Source organism: Pezoporus flaviventris, unplaced genomic scaffold (assembly GCF_033815535.1).
Source record: "Pezoporus flaviventris isolate CSIRO_AGI_PZ_B2104156 unplaced genomic scaffold, CSIRO_AGI_Pfla_v1 ptg000001l, whole genome shotgun sequence".
NCBI classification, from domain to species: domain Eukaryota; kingdom Metazoa; phylum Chordata; class Aves; order Psittaciformes; family Psittacidae; genus Pezoporus; species Pezoporus flaviventris.
In genome coordinates this window covers 42,978,107-42,999,563 of record NW_026892549.1, presented here as the reverse complement: position 1 = coordinate 42,999,563, position 21,457 = coordinate 42,978,107, and the positions used below count along the sequence as shown (strand labels likewise).

Here is a 21,457-nt window from a genome sequence, read left to right as displayed (position 1 = left end):
TTATTTTACTTACACTGAGCTTGTTTTTAGCAGTTTATCCGAGGCATAAACAGAAATGCATGACATTCTGTAATACCCATGTATATCTGTAACTGGAAAACAAAATTAGAAAATTTCTAAATACTCTAAACTGATCATACAGAGAAGGAAAAAAGACTGGTATTTATATTAAGTATTGGGAAAGATCTTAGGAGTAATGTCATATAAATACCTAAACTACAAAATGCAGTGACATGGAAGTGATTGATTTTTACCTGTCATTTATGGTTAGAAAAAGAATTGTAGTGAAAGCCAGTAGATCTGGGGCATGATGCAATGGAGACATCAGATGTAAGGGAAGAAATCTATTAATATTTTTATGCCATGCGTTTCTGTAGTTAGATGGGGGTGTTTATAAAAATCTAATTTCATTGCGCTCACCTTCCCATAAACCTGCATATAAGCAAGTTTAGGAGTCTTACACAAGTTTTTTTTTGTGGTGGGGTTTTGTTTTGTGTTTTGTTTTTTTTTTTATTTTTTACAAGCATAGTCAATAATGCTGAAAAGATATATTTTTTTTCATTCAGTATGAAAGCCTAGGTACTACCTTTGGCTCTAACTTGTTTATAAAGCTGTTTTTTGAGTCGCATGCTGAAATAAACATTTCTGACAGTGTTCAGGACTTCCACTGACAAATTAATATACTGTACTGAAACTATTGGGTTGTCCTGCCTGGCTTCCCTCTTCTGGAGCTCTGAAGGAAAATGCTGTAAATGGAAATAGGATGTGAGGTTTGAAGGCAGGGTGGCTATGCATATTGTACTATCAGTCCATAATTCAGCGAACATGGGCAAAAGGAAAGAAACAACTTGTCATCCACCCTTGAAGGGATACTGTTGGCTCACATAGTGTCTGAAAAATGCTGTATCAAAAAAGTCAAGGAAGGAAAAACATCAAGGAAGGAAGAACGTCAAGGAAGGAAAAAGCCCAGAACTGACCCATCCCATCAGTTACATTGCTATGGTTCCCTGGCCAGATGGGACTAGTTAACATTGGTGTAGAAAGAAAAGTTCCTTATAGATAGCGGACAATTCAGGGATGAAGAAGCCAGCACAGCCTGTCCGTGAACTGGAAACAATCAGTGTAATGCACTTAAATAGTGGTAGGTGTGAACAACTTGAACTTCCCTTTGAAGTTTTCCCAAATACTGTCCATGACAGAAGTTAAAACAAAGGCAACCATGTGCAGTCTGAGGTGGATGTAGATTGTGCAATTCACAGAAATTTGTTAACCAGGTACTTTTATTCAGACTTGTTAGCACTTCAGTTACTCTTCCACTGCTCTTGGTCTGAGTGTGGCCTGCTTCCTTGGATTGGTGGATGGAAACATTGTAGTAATATCTTTAGGTAATAGGAAAAGGGGAAAGTGTTGAGTATAGCATTAGATTTCTCTATAGATGCCTTTAATGAAGACTTTGAAAGAGTATGCTTTCAAGTCTGGAAGGTAATTAATTTCTTTAAGTATGCTGAAATTGTTTACAAAGTGTATTTTAGATGAGTAAGCTTTGTAATAGAGTTGGGCTTTTCATGCAATCTAATACTGACTCAAATCAGAGGTATTAATGTGCAGACATTGCATCCTTTTTTATTTGTCAGTGATAAAGAAAAGCAGTTAGGGAGAAAATCATAGAGGTAATACCTTCACAAATAGTTTTTAGGAGGTAAAAAGGGAGAAATTGTATGTTTAGATTTGAATGAACTTGACATCTCTCTTACCTGAAAAAGATGAGTAGTGACTGTTAACTGCGGCCAAAGCTAACTGTGATTGACTCTCCCTAAACTGCAGTCTTGCTAGTCTTGGCTTCCACAGTTTTTCTTGAAGCTGCAATGGAGCTATAAGGGGTTGTTGGTTGATGCTTCTTGAGCCTCCATGTCATCCAGCCCCTTTCTTGGGCCTGGGTAAAGCATGCCTCACTGGCCCCTGGGATTTGTCTTACTGTGGGAGTGACCAATACAAGACTTTTCATTTGCTCCCAAAATGCCACTTTCGCTGCTTAATCTATTAGTTATGTGCCTTTTTTGCTAGAGACAGCTAAAATTTGGGTAAAGATGACCACCTTCTATAACTTTTGCAAGGACATCAATGTCCCACTGCATTGCGGTGTGCATGAAGCAACATTTATGTGGCTAAAGAGGAGCAGCACCTGTTACATGGAGTCTTGTTTTTCATATAAATACATATAGAAGGAAAAAAACCTTTTAATAAAATGAGACATTTTGGATCATCTGTTCAGAATAAAACCTATTTTCCTCCCCTTAGACAAGCATAAAAGGGACCAGTGAGGATCACTGCCCTTTGGCAAAGTTCGTCTGCTGCTGGCATCTTCAGTACATAGGTAACTTCTGCTGTGGGAGTCAAAATTGAAATTTCAAAAGTAAAACACTGTTTGAAAATTATAAAGCTGAACAAATGAATTTACAAGAAAGATCAGTTATATTTATGCCAAAGATTTACAAGTAGTTTTAAACACTGTGTTTGACATGGTAAGTTGTCTTTATAATTTAAATGCTAATGAAATGGTAAACATATGTTAAATTTATGAAGATAATGAAGTTTGTCAGCTACATCTTTCTTGTGCCAGCATTCCTGCTTAGCTCAGGTCTGCATACAGATTTGGTGGAGTGGTGGTAAGAATCTATTTGACATTTGGGAGCAATGCCAGTGTAAAACTGTGCCCTGTTCTGTTTAATTTGATAATTTGTCCTGAACTGTTTTGAAATGTAGTTTAGGTCATCTTTATCTGATCATTCTTCCAAAAGCTTTGAAAGGTGGGTCTGCAAATCAGACTTCAGTCAAACAGTCACTGGTATTCAATCTGCAATAGCTGAAGTAGTAAACTGGCGAACAGAAGTGAATAAATTTCTGTTATTAATGCCTCCATTAATCATCAGGAGGTAGGTGTGTATGCTTTCTATTTTACACAGATTCTGAATCTATCCTAGGCTATTGGTCGTATATTACTCTGGCAGCAGAAACACCATAAGCTGCAAAACTGCAGGCAGATTTCAAATACTTTGTCATGTGAAATGATCTGTACTCAGCATAGGAGTACAAAGAAGATTGCATTGTTTGCAGGAGAATGCTAATTGTTTTCTAATTTTTAAAACTTTTATGCCAAATGCTCTCTATACCTTGGTTAAAGACAGCATCAGAACCCTAGCTTAACTCTGATTTTAAATGTCAGTCGCACTTCAACTCTATTCTTCTATATTTTTTCTGTAAAATTTAGTTAAAATATGTAACACAGCTTCACTGAGCTATGTATATATAAAGAGAGGACAGGTCTATTTTAACTTCATGGATCTTTAATTGCTTATGAACTTCAAAGAGAAACTTGTAGAAGTTAGATTGATGGCTCTTTATAGGGTTTAGTTAATTGAATGCAACAGAGCTGCTGTTTGAATGCAACTCTGAAATCCAAATTATGTAAATCTATTGTTTCAAAACCAGCTAGTAGAAATAATCATCACTTTTGCAGCTGAAGATATTTTCTTCAGAATCCTCTGACACACTGCTTTCCAATTGATGCGGTTTTTTTCATTATGAAGAAGAAACTATAGGAATGTTAGCTTTTAGCTTTTTGATGTTTGTGACTTCACTTGAATAAGCTTTGACTTACAGTTAATTAAGCGTAACTGTCAATGAATTTCTTGGGCTTATGCAGAAACAAACTTTATATTTATGAAATTACTAGGCTAGGAGAAGGTAGAAAATATGCTGGGAAAGTGTCTCAAGCGTATTTTTCCTTTCAAGTTGTGCAGCTCAGTTCAGGTGGTATTATAGTTCCCTTCCCATAGTTGTCAATGACCCATTTTTCTGCAATCATCACACTTTTCCTATAGAAAAAACAGGAATTGATTATAGCCTGCTTGTTCATCTGCTAGACCATAATACAGTGTTTACTGTGCTACAGCTGTGATCAAAATGACTGTGTCTCCAGCATCTACAAAATTTGAGCTCAGGGCTAGTTGTAAGTGTTTGGTCATCCAAAAAATCCATGCAGCCCCATCTGGCTTCTGAACTCAGCTTTCCTCTTGGATACTGTAACATGAGGTTTATTGTGTCTATGGAAGCAGGATGATGAGACAGAAAGGAGGAAAATATCTACTCTGCCTTCAGGTTTACATGTCCTTAACAGGGAGAAAGGGAGATAGATCCCTTAGTGGAAGACTGGTACTCAGGCAGCCCATATGGATTCCCTGGCATCTTGCAAGTAGATGCAAATGCTTTGATTTTATGGGAGAAGAGAGGAAAATTGCTTGTTTACTCTTTTTCCCACAGCCTCCTTCCTACTCCCCCCCCCCCCCCCCCCCCCCCCCACTTTTTTGTTTTACTTTCCTGACTCAGATGACTTTTATGAGAAAAAGCTGAGGTATTGTGTCAGTTCTGCTTAAGACCAGAGAAACTCTTAAGGGGACTGTTATGCTCCTAGCTGATGTGTTGGCCACCAGTGAGTGGGAGGAGGAGGTAATTATGGAGAAATTCTGGCACAGGTAGGAGAGGCAGGGAGTGACTCACCCTCAGAGGTGTGGGACACTTGTGTTCCAGTGCCCTCTCCAATCAGTGCTGAATTAATTATTCAACCCAGGAAGGAGAAACTAAGGGCAGATAACTAGTTAAAAATGAATATTTGGACATCTGTGCCTTCCCATTTCTTTGGGGTCTTGCTGGGGAATGATTCTCAAGTGTATAGAGAAAGAATTTCAGCACGTAGATTTCTGGGACGCTCTCTTATTTGGAGAGAAAGATCTGGACTCCAATTAAGTAAATACTAGTTTGCATTGTATGTAAAGAGTTATGTTCATTTGTGCTACCTGATGTTGGCTGTTTTCTAATATTTGCCTAGCTCTTTAAAATAGAAGGCATTTTTTAAAATGTTAGGTAAAATGGTGTTTTTGCAGCACCTGATAGTTACTGTCAGAAGAGGAAAAAATAACAGATCACCACTTGGAAACAAACCTCTGGATTTCAGCTTGCATGTATTGTCTCTGCTAGCTGATCTAATAGGCAACCATGAATTGCAAAAGCATCTGACTTTCATGGGAGCCCAGCCTGGCCTTTTGGCACTGCAGATTTTTTCAGCTTTAGAGAGGATTTATTCTACCTGCCAGTGTGATTTATATACCATATGTCGCTTCTTCAGCATCTGAGTATCCATGGCCATAGGGAAGTGCTCAGCCTCATCTGTAGTGTGTGGAAATAGGTTTCTTTTAACGACAGTGTCTCCTACAGACCCGCTTTATTGCATCCCTGTGTTTTTTTTCTTGGTGGTTGTGTCAGCTATGCTGTGTGTGATGTAGAAAGAAGAATACTATGAATTCCTGGTTTTGTTTGCTCTTGGCAGGCACTACTACAATTCCTACCCTTGTGCGTACACCTACCTTGATGATGCAGCCTTCCCTGGATATCAAACCCTTTATGTCCTTCCCTGTGGACAGCAGCTCTGCTGTTGGATTCTTCCCAAATTTTAACACAGTAAGTAAAGGTGTTTCCACATTTAGTTTCAGTTTATGCTTTCCAAGCTGATTTTAATATCCAGTATTGGAGCTGCCTTAGGATGGTACATTGCTGACACAATTCTAGAGAACCTTTTTAAGCTGTGCTGTTGTGGTTGCTGTTCCCTCGTGTGAAAGGCTCAGAGGGGGCCAATCCATTTTTAACTTGGTCTGTTGAAGTGCTGTTTGCATACTGAAAAAATGAACTATGGCAGAAATTTGATAAGTGATAGAATAATTTTGAGCATTTGCCTGGGCGTGTGCATTTTCTATGCTGTAAAAAAAAGGAAATGGAAGAACTGTTGACGCGGGAGTCATGGACAACGCAGAGACGATCGATGTGATCAAGCGATTGCCAAATTTATTACAAAGCCTTAACTCCTTATATACTATTTCTTACATGCACTTACAGTGATTTGGCATATTATGATTGGATACATGTCTTGAAGACCCTTAGTGACTAACATTGCGTTGGTTAAGCACGGGTGTGAGAACTTGACCTCGAAAGCTTGCCAACACTCCACAGTTCTCATTAACTCAGTGAATTCCAGCTTCTTCTTATCTTGCTTGCTTAAGCTTCCTCAGGCCTCTCATGGCCTTGCTGTATCTTTCAGGATTATTCAGAGTTTATGTACCAATTATGCATTCTCCCATGAGAACACTGTCTCCACAAAGAAAAAGTGTGGCAGATAAGACCTAGATCCTCCACTGACATGAATAAAGTTGTCTATTACAGCCAGTAAAGCACCTGGAGGATCTTGTTAATTCAGTGTTATAATAATAAAGTAAAAAATGGCACAGTCAGCCAATGTGAAAATGTGAGCCTGCTGCTTCTATTTTATGGTAAAGCATCTTGGGTTTTTGGAAAAAAAAAAATTATTGCAAAAATTATGCTTAATGCTTCTGTAGTTCTCTGTGGTTATCACAGTAGCAATAACAAAAATGTTCTCTTCTATAGTTCTTGGTTTAACAGCTCATAAAACGCTTCTGAATGTTATCAAAATGCTTTTTTGCTATCACGCTTTATCATTTGTTTAATTAATTATTGTCCTAAATACATTGAGTACACCAAAACAAACACTATTCATGTTGCCACTCAACTTTCATGTGTGGAGGTAATTCAGCATGGAACAAGCCAGCAAATATTAAGCTAATAGCAACAGGAAGGAAACTGCTCTGGGTCATTTCTGCCAAGTCAGCAAGTATAATCTGTACGTGACTGCCTGAACTGTATAGCATCGCGCATATCACTGTCATTGCAGGGGGAGGGAGAGGGAAGCAGTGTCATCACTGCCAGACAGTGATCGGCTGAACCACTGCCAAGTGTTTCCTTTGGCAAACTCACCTTCTGTCTGAAGTTAAAACAGCAACAGAATTTTTGTCTTCATGACTTGCAAATAGATCTTGCTGACAGGCCTTGTAGTACAGCACGTGGTGCTGTGGGATGGTTCTGAGGTAACATGTCAGCCAGCTTCTTTCAAATGGCAGCAGCCCAACACGTCACAAAAGTAGCATATATTACTAATTCATTGGAGAACATATATGTGAAAATTGTGCATTTGTGAGGGAGATGTGAATCTATGTTGATTTGGAGGGTATGTGCATGTGTACAAAGAAGAAAAAAGAGTCAGTTATGTTTAAATTGCAGAACCAAAACTCAGTACAGTTTTAAGAAAGCAGTGTGTCATTCTCATTTTCTAGGCATAATGCAATTCATACTAATTTTCATCCCTTTTCTAATGCGCTTGAGAATTTTGTTACCAGTATTTCTGCTTGTAGTTGCACTGGTTTTATAGATGAGCTTTTTCACATATATAAAGACTCAGAGAACCTTTTCTTTAGGGATGTTGTAGTTGTAGAGTCAACCAATTTTATTTTCTTACTGGTGGTGTTATTGAGTTTCTGAGTTGCAGTAGCCTCTAGAGACAGTTAGATTTGGATATGTAGACTGGTTTTGCCTATATACACTAGCTTACATTTATCAGAGTTGCACTGCAATTTGCCTAATTCCCAGGGTGTGTTTATCCTTCATAGCTGTCATTCCTCTCCAAACTTCTGTAGGTTTTATTAAAAAAAAAGAGGCCTGGGGTAATCAGCAAATACTGTCAACTCGGTGTCTGTTTCCTCCCTTGGAATTCTTGATAATTATAAAATATGCTGCTATGCACCATAGATGCCGCCTGTTTAAACTGTCTATTTTGAAGAACAGCAGTTCAGTACTACCCTATTTCTATTTCACAGACTTTGCCATTTATCTTGCAGGTATTGATTTTCAGTAGCAGTCTTTTACAATGGACTTTAAAGCTCATTGGAAAACTAAATCATTCATGGTTATCTACTGACAGGCACAGTGAGCGCCAGCTGTCATGCACTTTCTTTCTCTTTCTTTCTTTCTTTCTTAATTTTTTAACTTAGCACAACCTTTGCGAATGTAGATTTCTGTGTTTGTATACATATTGTTTTTTTCACTTTTTCACTGTAAGGTGGTAAGGGCACTTTGTAGAAGTTAGTGAAAAGTCTTTTTCCAGAAGATAATTTTGTGTGAGTAGAAGCTAAATCCAGTTGACCCATAATGCGTGTGCCATCCAAAGTGCCATAATTTATCATCTTGTGCAGGAACAGAATATTAGAAGAGCTTTTTGTCCCTTCCTACTAAAGAAGCTATCATCTGCCTTAATCAATCAGGAAATCTATGCACTTCACTCACTAGAGGACTTGTCAAGGACGGTAGACAGTAAAATCTCTGAAGTGCTGCACTTAATCTCATTGCCTTCAGTATTACCGAGGGGACCCTGCAGCACATGCCAGGGACCACTGTTCATGCTTGCATGTGTTCATGGAAGGTGGGCAAAAAGAGTTGTAGTCTCAAGAGAAAACTCCTTTGGATCCATCTGTTCATCTGCAATGGCAGTCAGATACAGAAACATTTTCCTGAATATTGCCAGGAGGTGGTTGCTGACTTAATTTCAGTTGCCTGAAAAAGGGGAAGTTTCTGCTTAGGAGCTTAATACAGTAACTATCAGAACAGGAAAAACGAGGTAAAATACGTTAACTACAAACATGTTTGAAGGAACACCCCCTACAGTTTTTCAGTTTTTCCCAAAAGAGCTTCTCTTATGTATGGAAATAAATTTAAAATCTCAGCTAAACCCTTTCTTATATAGTTAACTTTGACAGTTTTCAATTCTGAAAACATCTGTGATGCTCCAGATGAAACATCGGTGTTCCCATTTTGTTTGTGAAAGTGTTCTAATGACTTGTTTCTCTCCACATGTGGTACTTTCAAATGAAGCACAGATCAGACCCTGATTTTTATTGTTTTTTTTTTTTTGTAAGGAAATGCCTACTTCAGGTATATCTTACTTTCTTGACAGAATTGCATAATTTAGTTTAAAATGCTTCCCTTCTGTTTCTCCTAGAAACATTAATAGTTCTAAAAATGCTGTGGATGTATGTCTAGTACTTATCAGTTCACGCCCTAATTAAATTTCTTTGTTCCTTAGGACTTGCTTATTATATGAGAAAAATTAATTGGGAAATGATTGCACTGACTCCTTGGATACATGCCTTTATTTCTCAGTTAGAGTGCCTTTTTGTTTCAGCAGTTTGCCAGAAAGGGACATTCTAAGGGCAGAATGAAGGGTTCCAAGCAGAACGGTATTGCAGAATAGGTGCTTTCTTCTTTCCTGGTCTTTTCACAGCACCAACAAATAGTTTTGTCAGAACAGGACAGGCATGATCAGACCGTCACAGTCTGAACCTGAGTTGCTGGATCCAAAGATGACATCATGTTTGTCCAGGCATCAAGTTCTAAAAGCTTTTGCTCAGTTACTCATACTCCTCTGTCTGAAAAGCACAGTTTGAATCAAGTTTTTGGCTGGTATTACTTAAAATGTTCTTGTTTATAGCAGATGGGGAGACAGCATTATAGGAACTTCCCAAATTGGTACCTCCAATTTGAAATGGATGTATACAAAAAGATATTGTTTAAGTAGAGCTCTTTTTTAGCGCTCTAAAATGTCTTTAATTAACTCCTTAGCATGTAAAATCTTGCATAATAATTGCATTTCAAGGTCTGTAAGACTTCAAAATCAAGTTCATAAAGTCAGTGAAAATGAAAGTTAACCTTAGTGTGGTCCCCATTGTGTGTTTATTGTAATGTAATCTTAAATTTTACATTCTTTGGCTTCTGCCACAGAACTTCACCTTCTCTATCAGTTCTTTCTCTACACTTCCCTGATTCATCATTTCATGTCATCCATTTTGCGTACTGAATTAAGAGAGGATGCCTTGTGATCACATCATGGAAGGCCGAAAGCTAGGATTTATCTTGCAAGGCAAACTTAGCAATTGTTGTCTGCATCTCCCTTTAAAGTATATATACTCCTCAGACAAAAAAAAAAAACCTAAAAACTCCAAAGTCTTCTACCTTGTCGTGAAATGAGAGCAGCACTACATGATCCAAATTCAGTCAGAGTGGTACAGCCAGGGACCTGTCAGTCTGCACAAAAGCAGAATCAGCAGCTTCTCAGATTCTATCATCATAGAAAATAATCAGCAATTCATATGCTACCTTCTGAGTTTGTTATGGCCTCAGGGGTAATCAAAGATTATAGCATCTCTTGTAGCTTTCACATTAGTGAAATATTTTGCATTTAACTAGCCCATGATTGGTTTCTAAATGCTAGCTCTTGCCTTCATATTTTAGAGGACACATGGGTTAATGTGGCCTACTTACTGCTTCAGTGTCTATTTCTCTTCAAGTAGGTTTATGCTGATTCTTTAGAGTTCCCTCCATCTCCTTGCGAAGTGGACCAGAAAAATTTTACATCTGTCATTGAAGGTGAGCCAGCTGGAATGGGCTACAGGAAGGGAAAGAGGAGCTGACTACTAACTTAGTCAGAAATCTCTGCCTCTTCTCCAGCTTTAGCCCTGCCTGGAATAAATATCCCTGGCCTACCCCCAAGACAACTACAGGGAGGGACTAATTTGCTCTTTCCTATTCTGCGTTTTCAATTACGTCCTTCATTTTTGTTTGCTACCTATCTAGATCTCATTTGAAGTGCCCAGTAATCAGCCAAGGCAGAACCGGAGGTCTGCAGATAAGAGCGCAAGGCACTCGTACCACCGGCTTTACTAGCCCCTGTGTGCCAAGTGCCTCTTCCGTGTTTGGCAAAGCACCACCACTCGGGAGCTTTCTCTTTCCTTAGCAGGGTCTGAATTCAGCCACTTAACACCCTGCTGCAGTGCCAGAGTATGCTCTGGAGCTCAGGATTGTTTACAGCAGGAGCAGATTACAGATGCAGCCAACTGGATGTTGTGAACCCATTATCTACTGTGCTCTTTATCCAAGTAGCCTGTCCATGTACTGTGATTTCCTTTTTTCCTTTTTGTGAAATGCTGGAGGGAATTGACGTACTCTGCTCCTCTCCCTCTGAAACACTCTGCAGGTCAAGTTTTGTATGAGCTACACTTTACATTTATTAACAGCACAGAAAAGAAAATTAAGCAGTTAAATTAGGAAAGGTGTTTTGGGGTATTTGTTGGGTATTTGTTTTGGTTTTCTGGTTTGTTTTTCTTTTTTATAATCAAGAAATAGCAATATTTTTAACAGACATTTTGTACCCTTTTTTTTATAGTCGTACAGGCATAAAAGGCACTTAAGTTGTTTCAAGAACTTGAAAACATTTGTATTTCACTTTTAGTTATTGTAAATATAATAATTTGTATTTTCCAAGTCACAGCCAGACTAATCCAATTGACAACATGAGGAATCAGCCTCTTACCTTTATTAAAGGGAATAAAAGAGAATAATAGTTGTTTTCCCAGAGGTGAGGAAAGCAGAGGTTCAGGAACAACATAATAAAGCCCAAATTCTGGCAGTGCAGACCTCTGCTTGGTGTCTAATCTTTGTTTTCTTCTTTGACTCTCTTCTCTCTCGTACTTGGCTGCAAAGCCCCATTGCCCTCCGTGTCTTCTTCTTTTCAGTTTTCTGTAGTCCCTTTTCTTTGTGACCTTAGACTTTTTGTACCAAGCCAGGAATTCCTCCATGTCTTTCATGGCTTTGATGCAAACCAGCAGAGACTTCTTTCAACTGTAGTAGAAGGTTTTGAAGAAGTCTTCTCAGCCCTGAAAAAAAATGCTTATTTAAGGTGGTGTATTTTTCCCATAAAATACTTGAGCCATTTCAACTGAAACTTTCAAAAGAGATTGAGTTTGAAGCAAGCACCTGATAAGATACACTGAGTTAGATGTGGGGCTGGGGAGTGGGTGGAATTACTGCCAAAGCGGGAGATATCAATCAGTCTTTGACAGCTTTTATAGTTTGTGGTATTTTAACAAAGATGCAGGTTCCCCAGTTTCTGTCAGGAATCTCTTAAAAGGGCAACTATTTTTTTTTAAATTGGAGAGTATAAGGCAGTACTTTTCTGCCTTGTTTCTAGTCCTTCATGCATATTATTCTCAGGAAACAAAATCATGCTTAAAGTAATACAGACTGACTTTGGGAGAATATCTTCAAACATGAATTATAATTTAAAGTTTCCTCTTGCTCTGTATTTTTCTCTAACAGGAATTGGATGGATGAACTACAACTTGGGTTTTGAAAAATAGTTCCTAAATTGCTGCAATATGTCCAATATTGTCCATACAGGTCATTACATCATCAGCCTAATTCTTTAAAGAAATACAGTTTTTGCATACAGATTTTCCCATTTTCTGAGTCTTCTAGAAAATTTGTTCCTTTGCTATGTGTTTTTTTTTTATCTTTCTTTACAGAAAGCTTGGAGTTAGTCTCTTCAACACTTCATCAGTCTTTACGTCTTTTACTGGTCAGCATAGGAAAAACTAAGAATTGTTTATCTTCACTGAATTCCTTTCTTGTCAAGTTAGTAGTAGCTTATGACACAAGGAAGCTGGTTAAAGGGAGCCATAAATATTTTAGGCGTTAGACTGCTGACAGATGTTTTGCAAACAGCCTGGGAGGAAAGCATCTCCCCTCAAAGCAAGCAACCGCTTGTAGTTTAAGACAAACAAGGCACATGTTTTGCATCACTGTGCTTATAAAGGTTTTGCTAGTTTCTAAGTGTATGTTTTCTCCTAAGCAAAGTTCCAGAACATGTGTAGAGAAATCTAATTCTGTTGAATACAGAAGTGGTTGCTTTTGCAATATCTTGGCTGTATATGGCAGACTTCCCTGCCCTTCCTTAGAACATCATCCAACTGTTTCATCAAAAAATAAGAATTACTGAAATGTTATTAATTAATAAATTATAAGACCAAGTTATGAATTAATTCTTGTTTGTGAAGATTTCTTGTTTGTGAATTTCTTTCTGAACGTGGCTATAGCTAGTGGTCTTTTAATCATAGAATAATAGAATCATAGAATGGTTAGAGTTGGAAGGGACCTTGAAGATCATGTGGTTCCAACCCCTCCTGCCATGCACAGGGACACCTTCCACTAGACCAGGTTGCTCAAAGCCGCATCCAGCCTGACCTTGAACGGTGCAGGAATGGGGCAGCCACAGCTTCTCTGGGCAACCTGTTCCAATGTCTCACCACCCTCTTAGTGAAGAATTTTTTACTAATACCTAGTTTAATCTACCTTCTGTCTCAAACAGGTTCCCACCCCTCTTGTGTTGTGGGTCCCAGAGCAAAACACAGTACTCTGGGGGAGAGTCTCACAAGAGCAGATGGGGTGAATCACCTCCCTCGACCTGCTGATACAGATCTAATCTAGATACAGGCAATTTTATGAAAATTTAAAAGTACTGTATAACAACTTAAAGTTGTAGTGTGAAATGTATCTTTGGTTAGCATACCGGAAAAACAATGATAGACAGGTAGAAGCAATGAACAGCTCATTTCAACTACCAGAGCAAGGCTGATTTGAAGATCTGTGCTTTTCAAACTGGTCTCTGTATTTAATCTGCCAGTTTTCACAATGAGATACCACAAACTTCAGCTGATTCCCTAAATTAACACTAGGGAAAAAGGATCACATTTCCTGCTTCTGTATCTATTAGAAGAGACAGGTTTCTGTGTTGCTTTGTGTCTCATCTACTTATATTTAAAGGAAAAGAAAAAACAGCAAACCCAAAAACAAACCAAAAAACAACCACAAAAAACCCATCACACTAAAACTCAACAACAACAAAGAAACCCCACAACAGACTTTGATGCTGCATTAAGTTTCAGTACACGTTTAATTACAAAAACTATTTAAAGATTCATATCTAAATGCAGTGCTTTATAATCAAAGGCTGTGTAGCGTGTGATACTGATTAAAAAAAAAAAAATTTACCAGAAACATCAATATTGATTTTTAGATGCAGAAAATCTATTATTCCTTACTATGAAGAGTAGATGATAGCTGTCCACTAGCATACTTATGCAATTCTCAGTTCTGATTTGCTTTTCATTTATTTTCAGACATTTACTATGTTTATATTCAAATGTAAATATATCTCGATTGTTTTCCATTATGTGAAAAAAAATGATATAAATTCATTTCAGCAGACCAGGCTGCTTGTGTCTTTTTTTCTTTCCTGTTCACAGAATTAACCAAGGCTGTTAATTTGTCCCTGACCTCTCCTTTGCACAGTTCAAAACTGTAAAGGAAAGTCAAACCTACTTAATGGGACATCGTTCATCTTTGTGTTGTTGGTGTTCTGGAGTAGGTTGGGAGCAAGGAAACTCAGCAAAACTTAGAGCAGATCCTGAAGAAGAGTCATATCTAAGGATCATCTCAAAGATGAAAACAAAAATCAGTGATCTTGTTTATCTCACGTGTTACTTAAGTTGTTTTTCTGACTACAAACTCCTAGGCTTGAGTCTTTTGGCAGGATTCTACTGAAAGGTAATTTTTCAAATTATTTTACCTGTTTGTGTTATTTTACTGTCAGATGGTAACAGGTAGTGTAATGAGAATAGCTTTGCTTTCACAGTGTGCTGTTGATTTGATTTTCAGCAGGTCTCAAACTGTGGTATGTTTTATTTTTTGCTTGCTCTGGAGCAAGATATTTTTGCTAGTTTTTTTCATTTGGCTGAGCACAGCCCCTTGTTCTGAATAGCAGCCTTAATAACAAATAGCAGTTATACAGCGTCTTCCATCACATGATTTTTAAGAATTGTAAACATGTTATTTAGAACGTGTTCAGCCTTTCTTGAAGTTGAAAATATTTTAATATAAAATATATTTTTATATTTTTATTATTTTCTAGATGAATAATGTAAGACTCAGGTGAAGTGATTCATGTGCAGTTAAACTTGTGAGCCAGCGTAGCCACAAAGGGAAGGGAAGCTGTCATATTCCTTAGTTCTTGTTTAACCATTGGGGTTGCACTTTGTTCTTTTTCTCAGTTTTGGTCTGTCATGATCCTGAAAGTTTGTCTTACAAAGTCTTGCACTATGGTAGGGGAGTAAACTGGATGGATTAAAAAAGAAGCTGATGATTATTTAAGACAGATTCACCTTGGTATAAAAATAGCATTAAACTTCAGATACTTGCTTTTTTCTTCATTCTCCATTTGCTTTGGGGGGGAATCCTCTTTTACCCCAAAACATTTTCAGCAGCTTTCTAATTATTTCACTTTCAAAAATCTCAATTTTCTAAACCACAAATTATTTTTAGCATGCAATATATGTATCCATGGATGAAGTGAAGGGAGGGGCAGGACTATTCCCGGTACCAAAAAAAAAATAGTAAAAAAGAATTAAAAGCTGTTTTCTCAATTCTCTTTTGATCTGTGTGCTTAATCATAGCACATAACGCAGGAGAGGAAAGTGGTGGGGACAGATCACAGTCATTTACCTTATTTATTTATATTAATATCAGAGTTTCTTGATTTAAACCAGGGAAGAGCAAAAGATTAGAAAACCCCTGGTTTTATTTCAGTTGAACAGTGTATCTTGTTTTTCCTTTTGTTTACCTTGGTCTAAACTGTGATTTTGGACTGATTTTGAAAGAAACAAAAATTCTACTGAGAAGACTGGATTCATCCTTGTCCTCCTGAGCAAAGTCTTGCAAATTAGACTTTCGAAGTGAAATCCCTACTGACAATGGTCTTTGCTTCAACATACAATTCTCAGTTTGGTGCTGTTTCAGCCACCTCTCAGCTCCCTCTCCCAGGCTGGGTCAGAACACATCCTAAGATAGAGAAAGACATGTGATGGTGAAATTATTTGTGCTAGCACAAAAGATGGATAAATGGGCATGTCAGTAAAGATTTAGGGCTGCACTTCCCAAGTCGATGCTGAGGCAGGAAGGGTAATGCATTTCTTGTTAAAAAAAAAAAGATGTAATTAAGTAGGTAAAGAGAAAATATATTTGAGCATATTGTTCTACCTTTTAGTACCTACGCTTCAATGGCATATTAAAAATCGATGGCATATTTACAATCTGAAAAAGAGTTAAGAGAAAATCTACCAAATGAATCAAGACTTTTATAGTGAAAAGCCAAAGGAAGTTACTTGGTTTGTTGAAGAGAAGGTGTGCTGGTTTTGGATGGGATAGAGTTAATTTTCTTCATAACAGCTAGTATGGGACTGTGTTTTGGGTTTGCACTGGAAGCAGTGTTGATAACACAGGACTGTTTTCATTACTGCTAAGCAGTGCTTACACAGAGTCAAGGCCTTTTTTGCTTCTCACACCACCCCACAGCTAGTAGGCTGGGGGTGCACAAGAAGCCGGGAGGGGACACAGCTGGGACAGCTGACCAAAGGGATGTTCCATATCATATGGTATTGTTCTTAGCATATAAAGCTGGAGGAAGAAGAACAAAGGGAAGGTGTTCGGAGCAATGGTGTTTGTCTTCCCAAGTAATGCTTAGGCATGATGGAGCCCTGCTTTCCTGGAGATGGCTGGAAATGGCTGCCCTGGAGATGGGGAAGTAGTGAATGAATTCCTCCTGCTTTACTTGTATTTACCTATGAACCTGTCTTTATCTCAACCTATCAATTTTCTCCTGTTACTCTTTTGATTCTCTCCCCTGTGTCACTGGGAGTGGTGGGGAAATCGAGCAAGTGGCTATGTGGGGCTTAGTTGCTGGCTGGGGTTATTAGCTAATCTGATTGCAGTTGTACAAGTGGATACACACTCGGATAGTTGTGGTTAGGGTGACCTCTAATAGAGAAGCACAACTACATTGAGTGGTTTGTAATAGACACAGTAAGTATTGCTTCTCCAGTGATGTAAATTAACTTAGTTGGAACATTTCAATCAAGCTGTTGAGGTTTTTTTTTTTTCCCAAAAAAAAGTAGGTTCTGGTTGACCACAAAACTATTGAATTTCATAATAGGAGGGGGCAAAATTCTCCAGTGAACAAAATTGTTTCATGAATTTTTGGGGAAATCAGGTATAATGGTTCCTCCTGGCCGAAAACAAATCTGTAAATTGCTGCAGGCATCACTTGTATTCTGTGTGATTGTGAATACAGGCATGCAGAGAGAAATCATCCCCTTTTTCATTTTACCATGCAAGCTGTAAAGTTCTACTTTAAAAGGGGAACATCCAAGGGGGTAGCACACCAAATGGCTCTGCATTATGCCATGGGACTGGACATAAAAAAGCAGGGAGAGAAGTCTAACTGCTAGTGGCCAGAGACGTAAAATCAGTCTCCCAAGTCCAGCACTCCAGCCCTGCAGCTGTTAACAAAAATAATATGGAATTCACAAAAATAAGATTAGCTGAGCCTAAATTTCTAAAAGGAAAATTTGAAAGCTGTATTTATTAATGTTTCATCTCTATAAAGATATAAAACTGTTTAAAATATATAAAAGTATAAAAGTATTAAAGATATCTGAGTGCCCTTTTAGTTGTCTTGTACTAAAAATGAATTATGAACTCCAAAACTGTCTTTCCTTTTTTGTTTTTTATTTTTCAAGTACTCTCTTTCAACAGCTCTTCATGGGTAGCTGTAGCATCTGACGTGTTAGCAAGTGAATTGCAGCAAGATTTTTGTTTTGTTTTAAAATGCCTCCAGGCTGATTTCACTGACTAGTAGTAGTGTGTGAAGGTCACAGGTACCACAGCTAGAACTTGCTGCCAAATTGGTCAAGAGGGGGAGAGACAAAGGCAGTGAGAAGTTGCATTCAGAGAGATTTGCCTTCAGAGTACAATGTTGTTATTATATTTTGGGAGGCACGTGAAAGGGAAGGGAGATATTAGTCCCTGTGGTGTGAATGCTTTCTTAGTTGATGACTTGTCTTTTTGCACCTGGGGAAAGACATCTATTCAGAATTGAAAAAAAAACAACAAAATCATGGACTCCAAGTGTGGTTGGGTTTGATTTCAATGAGAACCGGATTTTATGCTCTATGCAAATGTTCTATGTGTAAATACATTAAGGGAGCCTGTTAAACAACAAAATGTAGTTGAAGCAACCCTTGGATAGACCACAGGATTATATTAAAAAACCCTATAATGTTGTAAATCAATTATTCTTTCTCTTCTAATTAAACATTCTCAACAGTTCTCTGAATCAGCTGCTGGGCATTTGGTAGAAGCCCTCTCCAGGCTTGGTTGAGCTCCAGGCCATTTATATCTTCCTGTTTATTTCAAACTCAGAAATGTTGTAAATATCATAGATAGAGGTATGGGGAAGTGGTGGCTGGATAACTGCAGGCTCACTGTAGATAAATACATCCCTGTGGGAACATGCTCTGTGTGAGTCAAGGAGGGCCGATATACAGGCAGAACTGGAGGCATTCCTACAAGGAAAGGAAGTTGCACAACATAGGATCATTTAGGTGGAAAAGACCCTTAAGATAATTAAGTCAACCAAGCCCACCACTAAAGCACGTTCCTTAGTTTTGCATCTACACATCTTTTAAATACCTCCAGGGCAGCCTGTTCCAATGTTTTACAACCCTTTCAGTGACTAAATTCTTCCTGATACCCAATCTAAACCTCCTCTTGCACAACTTGAGGCTATTTCCTCTTGTCCTGTCATTTGTTACCTGTGAAAAGAGACCAACCATGTATCTTGCTATGACCTCCTTTCAGGTAGAGCTCCATTGGTAGAGCTGACCCAAATGTTCCTGGTGATGCAAAATAAGCAAGGAAATGTGTAACAGTATAGCATTGATTAGAACAGTAAATTACCCTTAGCATTAGCCAATTGAGAAATATGTTCCCTGTTGAGGCAAAAGCAGTGCAGAAGTGGAGAGAACAGGTCTTGTTAGTTTGCATTGGCCAAGTGTACCAAGTGCCGCATCACACTGTTAATGTTTCTGATTTTGTGCTAGGCGTTTTAAATATGTGCTCTGCTGAGTATGTGTATTCAGTTTTGTCACTCTTTTAGTCATAATGATACGTACATTTATGGTAGGAGGCTGTGTATGTATGGCAGAATTTACAGTAAGTTTCATCATATAGTCCTTCTCCACAGTGGCAGTGAGCTTGGCTTTCCTGACAACCAGAGCTCCAGCACAGGGGAGTTCATGGAGACCTTGTGATCTATTAGGATGTAGAAAAGGTCTGATCTACAGGATATTTGTGCTGTTTGCCTACTTAAATAATAATAAGAAGAAGATCAGGTTAGCTATAAGGAAGAATTCTTTAATGTGGTGGTGGTGAGACACTGGAACAGGTTGCCCAAAGAAGTGTTAAATGCTCCATCCCTGGCAGTGTTCAAGGCCAGGTTGCACAGAGCCTTGGGCAACATGGTCTAGAGTGAGGTGTCCCTGCCCATGGCAGGGGGGTTGGAAATAGTTGATCTTAAGGTCCTTTCCAATCCTAACTATTCTATGATTCTGTAATAACAATAACGGCACACAAAAAAGCGGGATCCAATGGTTTAAAAAAAACACAAAACTTAATTTAGATGCTGCTCCTGCACTGGTAATTTATATGTTCCACTGTTTTCTTCCTTTGATTGCTAGAGGGAAATACTGGATTATAGTATCAGTTTGTTCCACATATAGTTTAAAATTTTATCAGAGTAAAACAACACAGTATGCTGTAGGGCTACTCTTGGGGTTTTTTTGGTTTTGGTTGTTGGTTTGGTGTTTTTTTTCATAAAATCCTTAATGCCCAGTGGTTAAGTGATACTCCATTAAATCTCTTATACCCACTTACCAGTGTTCTATTTATAAATACTTGTCTAACAGACAACTCTGCATTTAACCTAAAAGTTGCATCATGATGAGAGGTAACTGAACTGAGGGTATAAATTCCCAGTCACAATATTAAACCTCACTCAGATTTAAGGTAATTCTGTTGTTATAAGAAGACAGAGCTTTTGGGTGTAGATTTTTGTTGGAGCAGTAGGAATAGCATGTATGATACTTGCTTAGCATGCTTCAGTAGCTAAGCATATCAGTAAGAGAATGAAACCTTAGAAATCAGTTCATTAGTTAAAAATGGCAAATGTAAATGAGTGCACTATCACTACCTAAAATGCGTAACTAGCAATTTAGTCCTGAATGCTAGGCAAGCACATAAAGCTTCATCTCAGATAAGCATCTGGGTTTATCTCAACTTTTAAATCGGAGTTTGCAACTGAGCAAAAACTAATAAAAATATTCTGGATTCCCAACATCACAAAAAAGCAGCTTTTCTTGTGATGTAGTGTCACCTCATTTAAACAAAAAGTTTAGAAATGATACATACCTTTCTGTTTGCAGCAGCTTACCTCTTGACAGGATTAGTGCAATTTATGTCCAAGGCTTACAAATTGGTGTTTGTGCTGTCTGCTGTGGGTAAAAAGATCTTTTAAAATAACCAGAACTCCAGTTACACTGAAAGAGGATTGTTGTGGTTTTTTCTTCTTCTTCATATGCCTACTTTGATGTCTCTTATTACATTATGGAAAATGTAAGCTTTTGGGTGGCATATTTTTGCCAGGCAAAGTAATAGAAACCTCAATAAGAATAGTATAAGTGGACACCTCATACTGTAAAGTGTAAAGTGTCATCATAATTCCTTTCTAAAGATAAATCCTTTTTTACAAACCTATTTGTAGGGGTCACTAAACATGTGAATAAGGATGTTTTAATTGAAATATTTACCAAAAGGCTTTTCAGAAAACCCTTGCCAAAAAGATACTTGTGAGGTAAGTGAGTTGAGGAGGGTTGCTAATGGTGAAGCTTTCCAAGGTAGTGAGGACAGAGAAAGACAAAACATTGTGAAAGTTCTTAAAAAGACAGAAGCTTGGTTGGTGAAATTCCATCTAAATAAATGTAAAGTCATGCACACACAAGGAAAATTTCATAAAACTTCACGTAGAAAGTAACATGCTTTGAATTGGCCATTAACGCTTAGGAGTTTATAGTAGTGATTCCATGAAAATATCAGCTCAGAGTTCAGTACTGCTCCGCCTTGAGTGTTGTATATGGTTCCTGTATATGTCTTCAAAATATTTGATTGAATTTGTTAAATTGTGGAAGGAAGAATTAGGAAGGGCAACAAGAATGCCCAAAGGAATGGAACGGTTTCTGTGCACAGAATGACTGAACAACGCAGAGATAACTTGGGATGTGGTACATGCCTTGTAAAATTGAGTTGTGTAGGACTACTTTTAAGCTGAAATAATTGTTTCTTGATGCAGCAGACTGCAGGCATTGAGTTCTAATGCAGAGTGAAAGTGATTTACATCTGTTCAAGGGGTGACTATGCAAGAGAAAGTTACAGGGATTTTCCACATACACAGAAAACTTGTAGCTTTGGAAAATTGTTGGGGAAAAAATATGTGAACCTTATGAAAATAACTGGGGGCAATGCGGTGTATGTTTGTGCTGCTTCTGTTCTCAAGAGCTACGTACAATTGTTTTAGGGGATAAAATGATCAGCTTCATTAATGTTTAGCAGTTCTACCCTTTTGGGTTGTCTGTTGCAACATGTGTGTTAAGGTGCTTTGAAACTAATTGTCGCCAGTCTCAGTGGTCGTAAAGTATTTCTCATGTTTACAAGTAGTGGTAGATTA

At 38.1% G+C, this 21,457-nt stretch overlaps 1 protein-coding gene across 10 annotated transcripts in view; it reads left to right on the top strand.

The window, feature by feature from the left end:
* The window catches only part of ZNF385B (zinc finger protein 385B), a 177,624-nt gene that overhangs the window by 114,946 nt on the left and 41,221 nt on the right, over positions 1-21,457 (top strand). For 8 of the 10 annotated variants that reach the window (XM_061454642.1, XM_061454616.1, XM_061454628.1 and 5 more), the window contains one exon: positions 5,384-5,514. The exons of the other annotated variants lie outside the window; for them this stretch is intronic. In XM_061454642.1, coding sequence (XP_061310626.1) covers positions 5,384-5,514 — 131 coding nt within the window. The remainder of the gene's footprint in view (positions 1-5,383; positions 5,515-21,457) is intronic. 10 annotated transcript variants of the gene reach the window in all.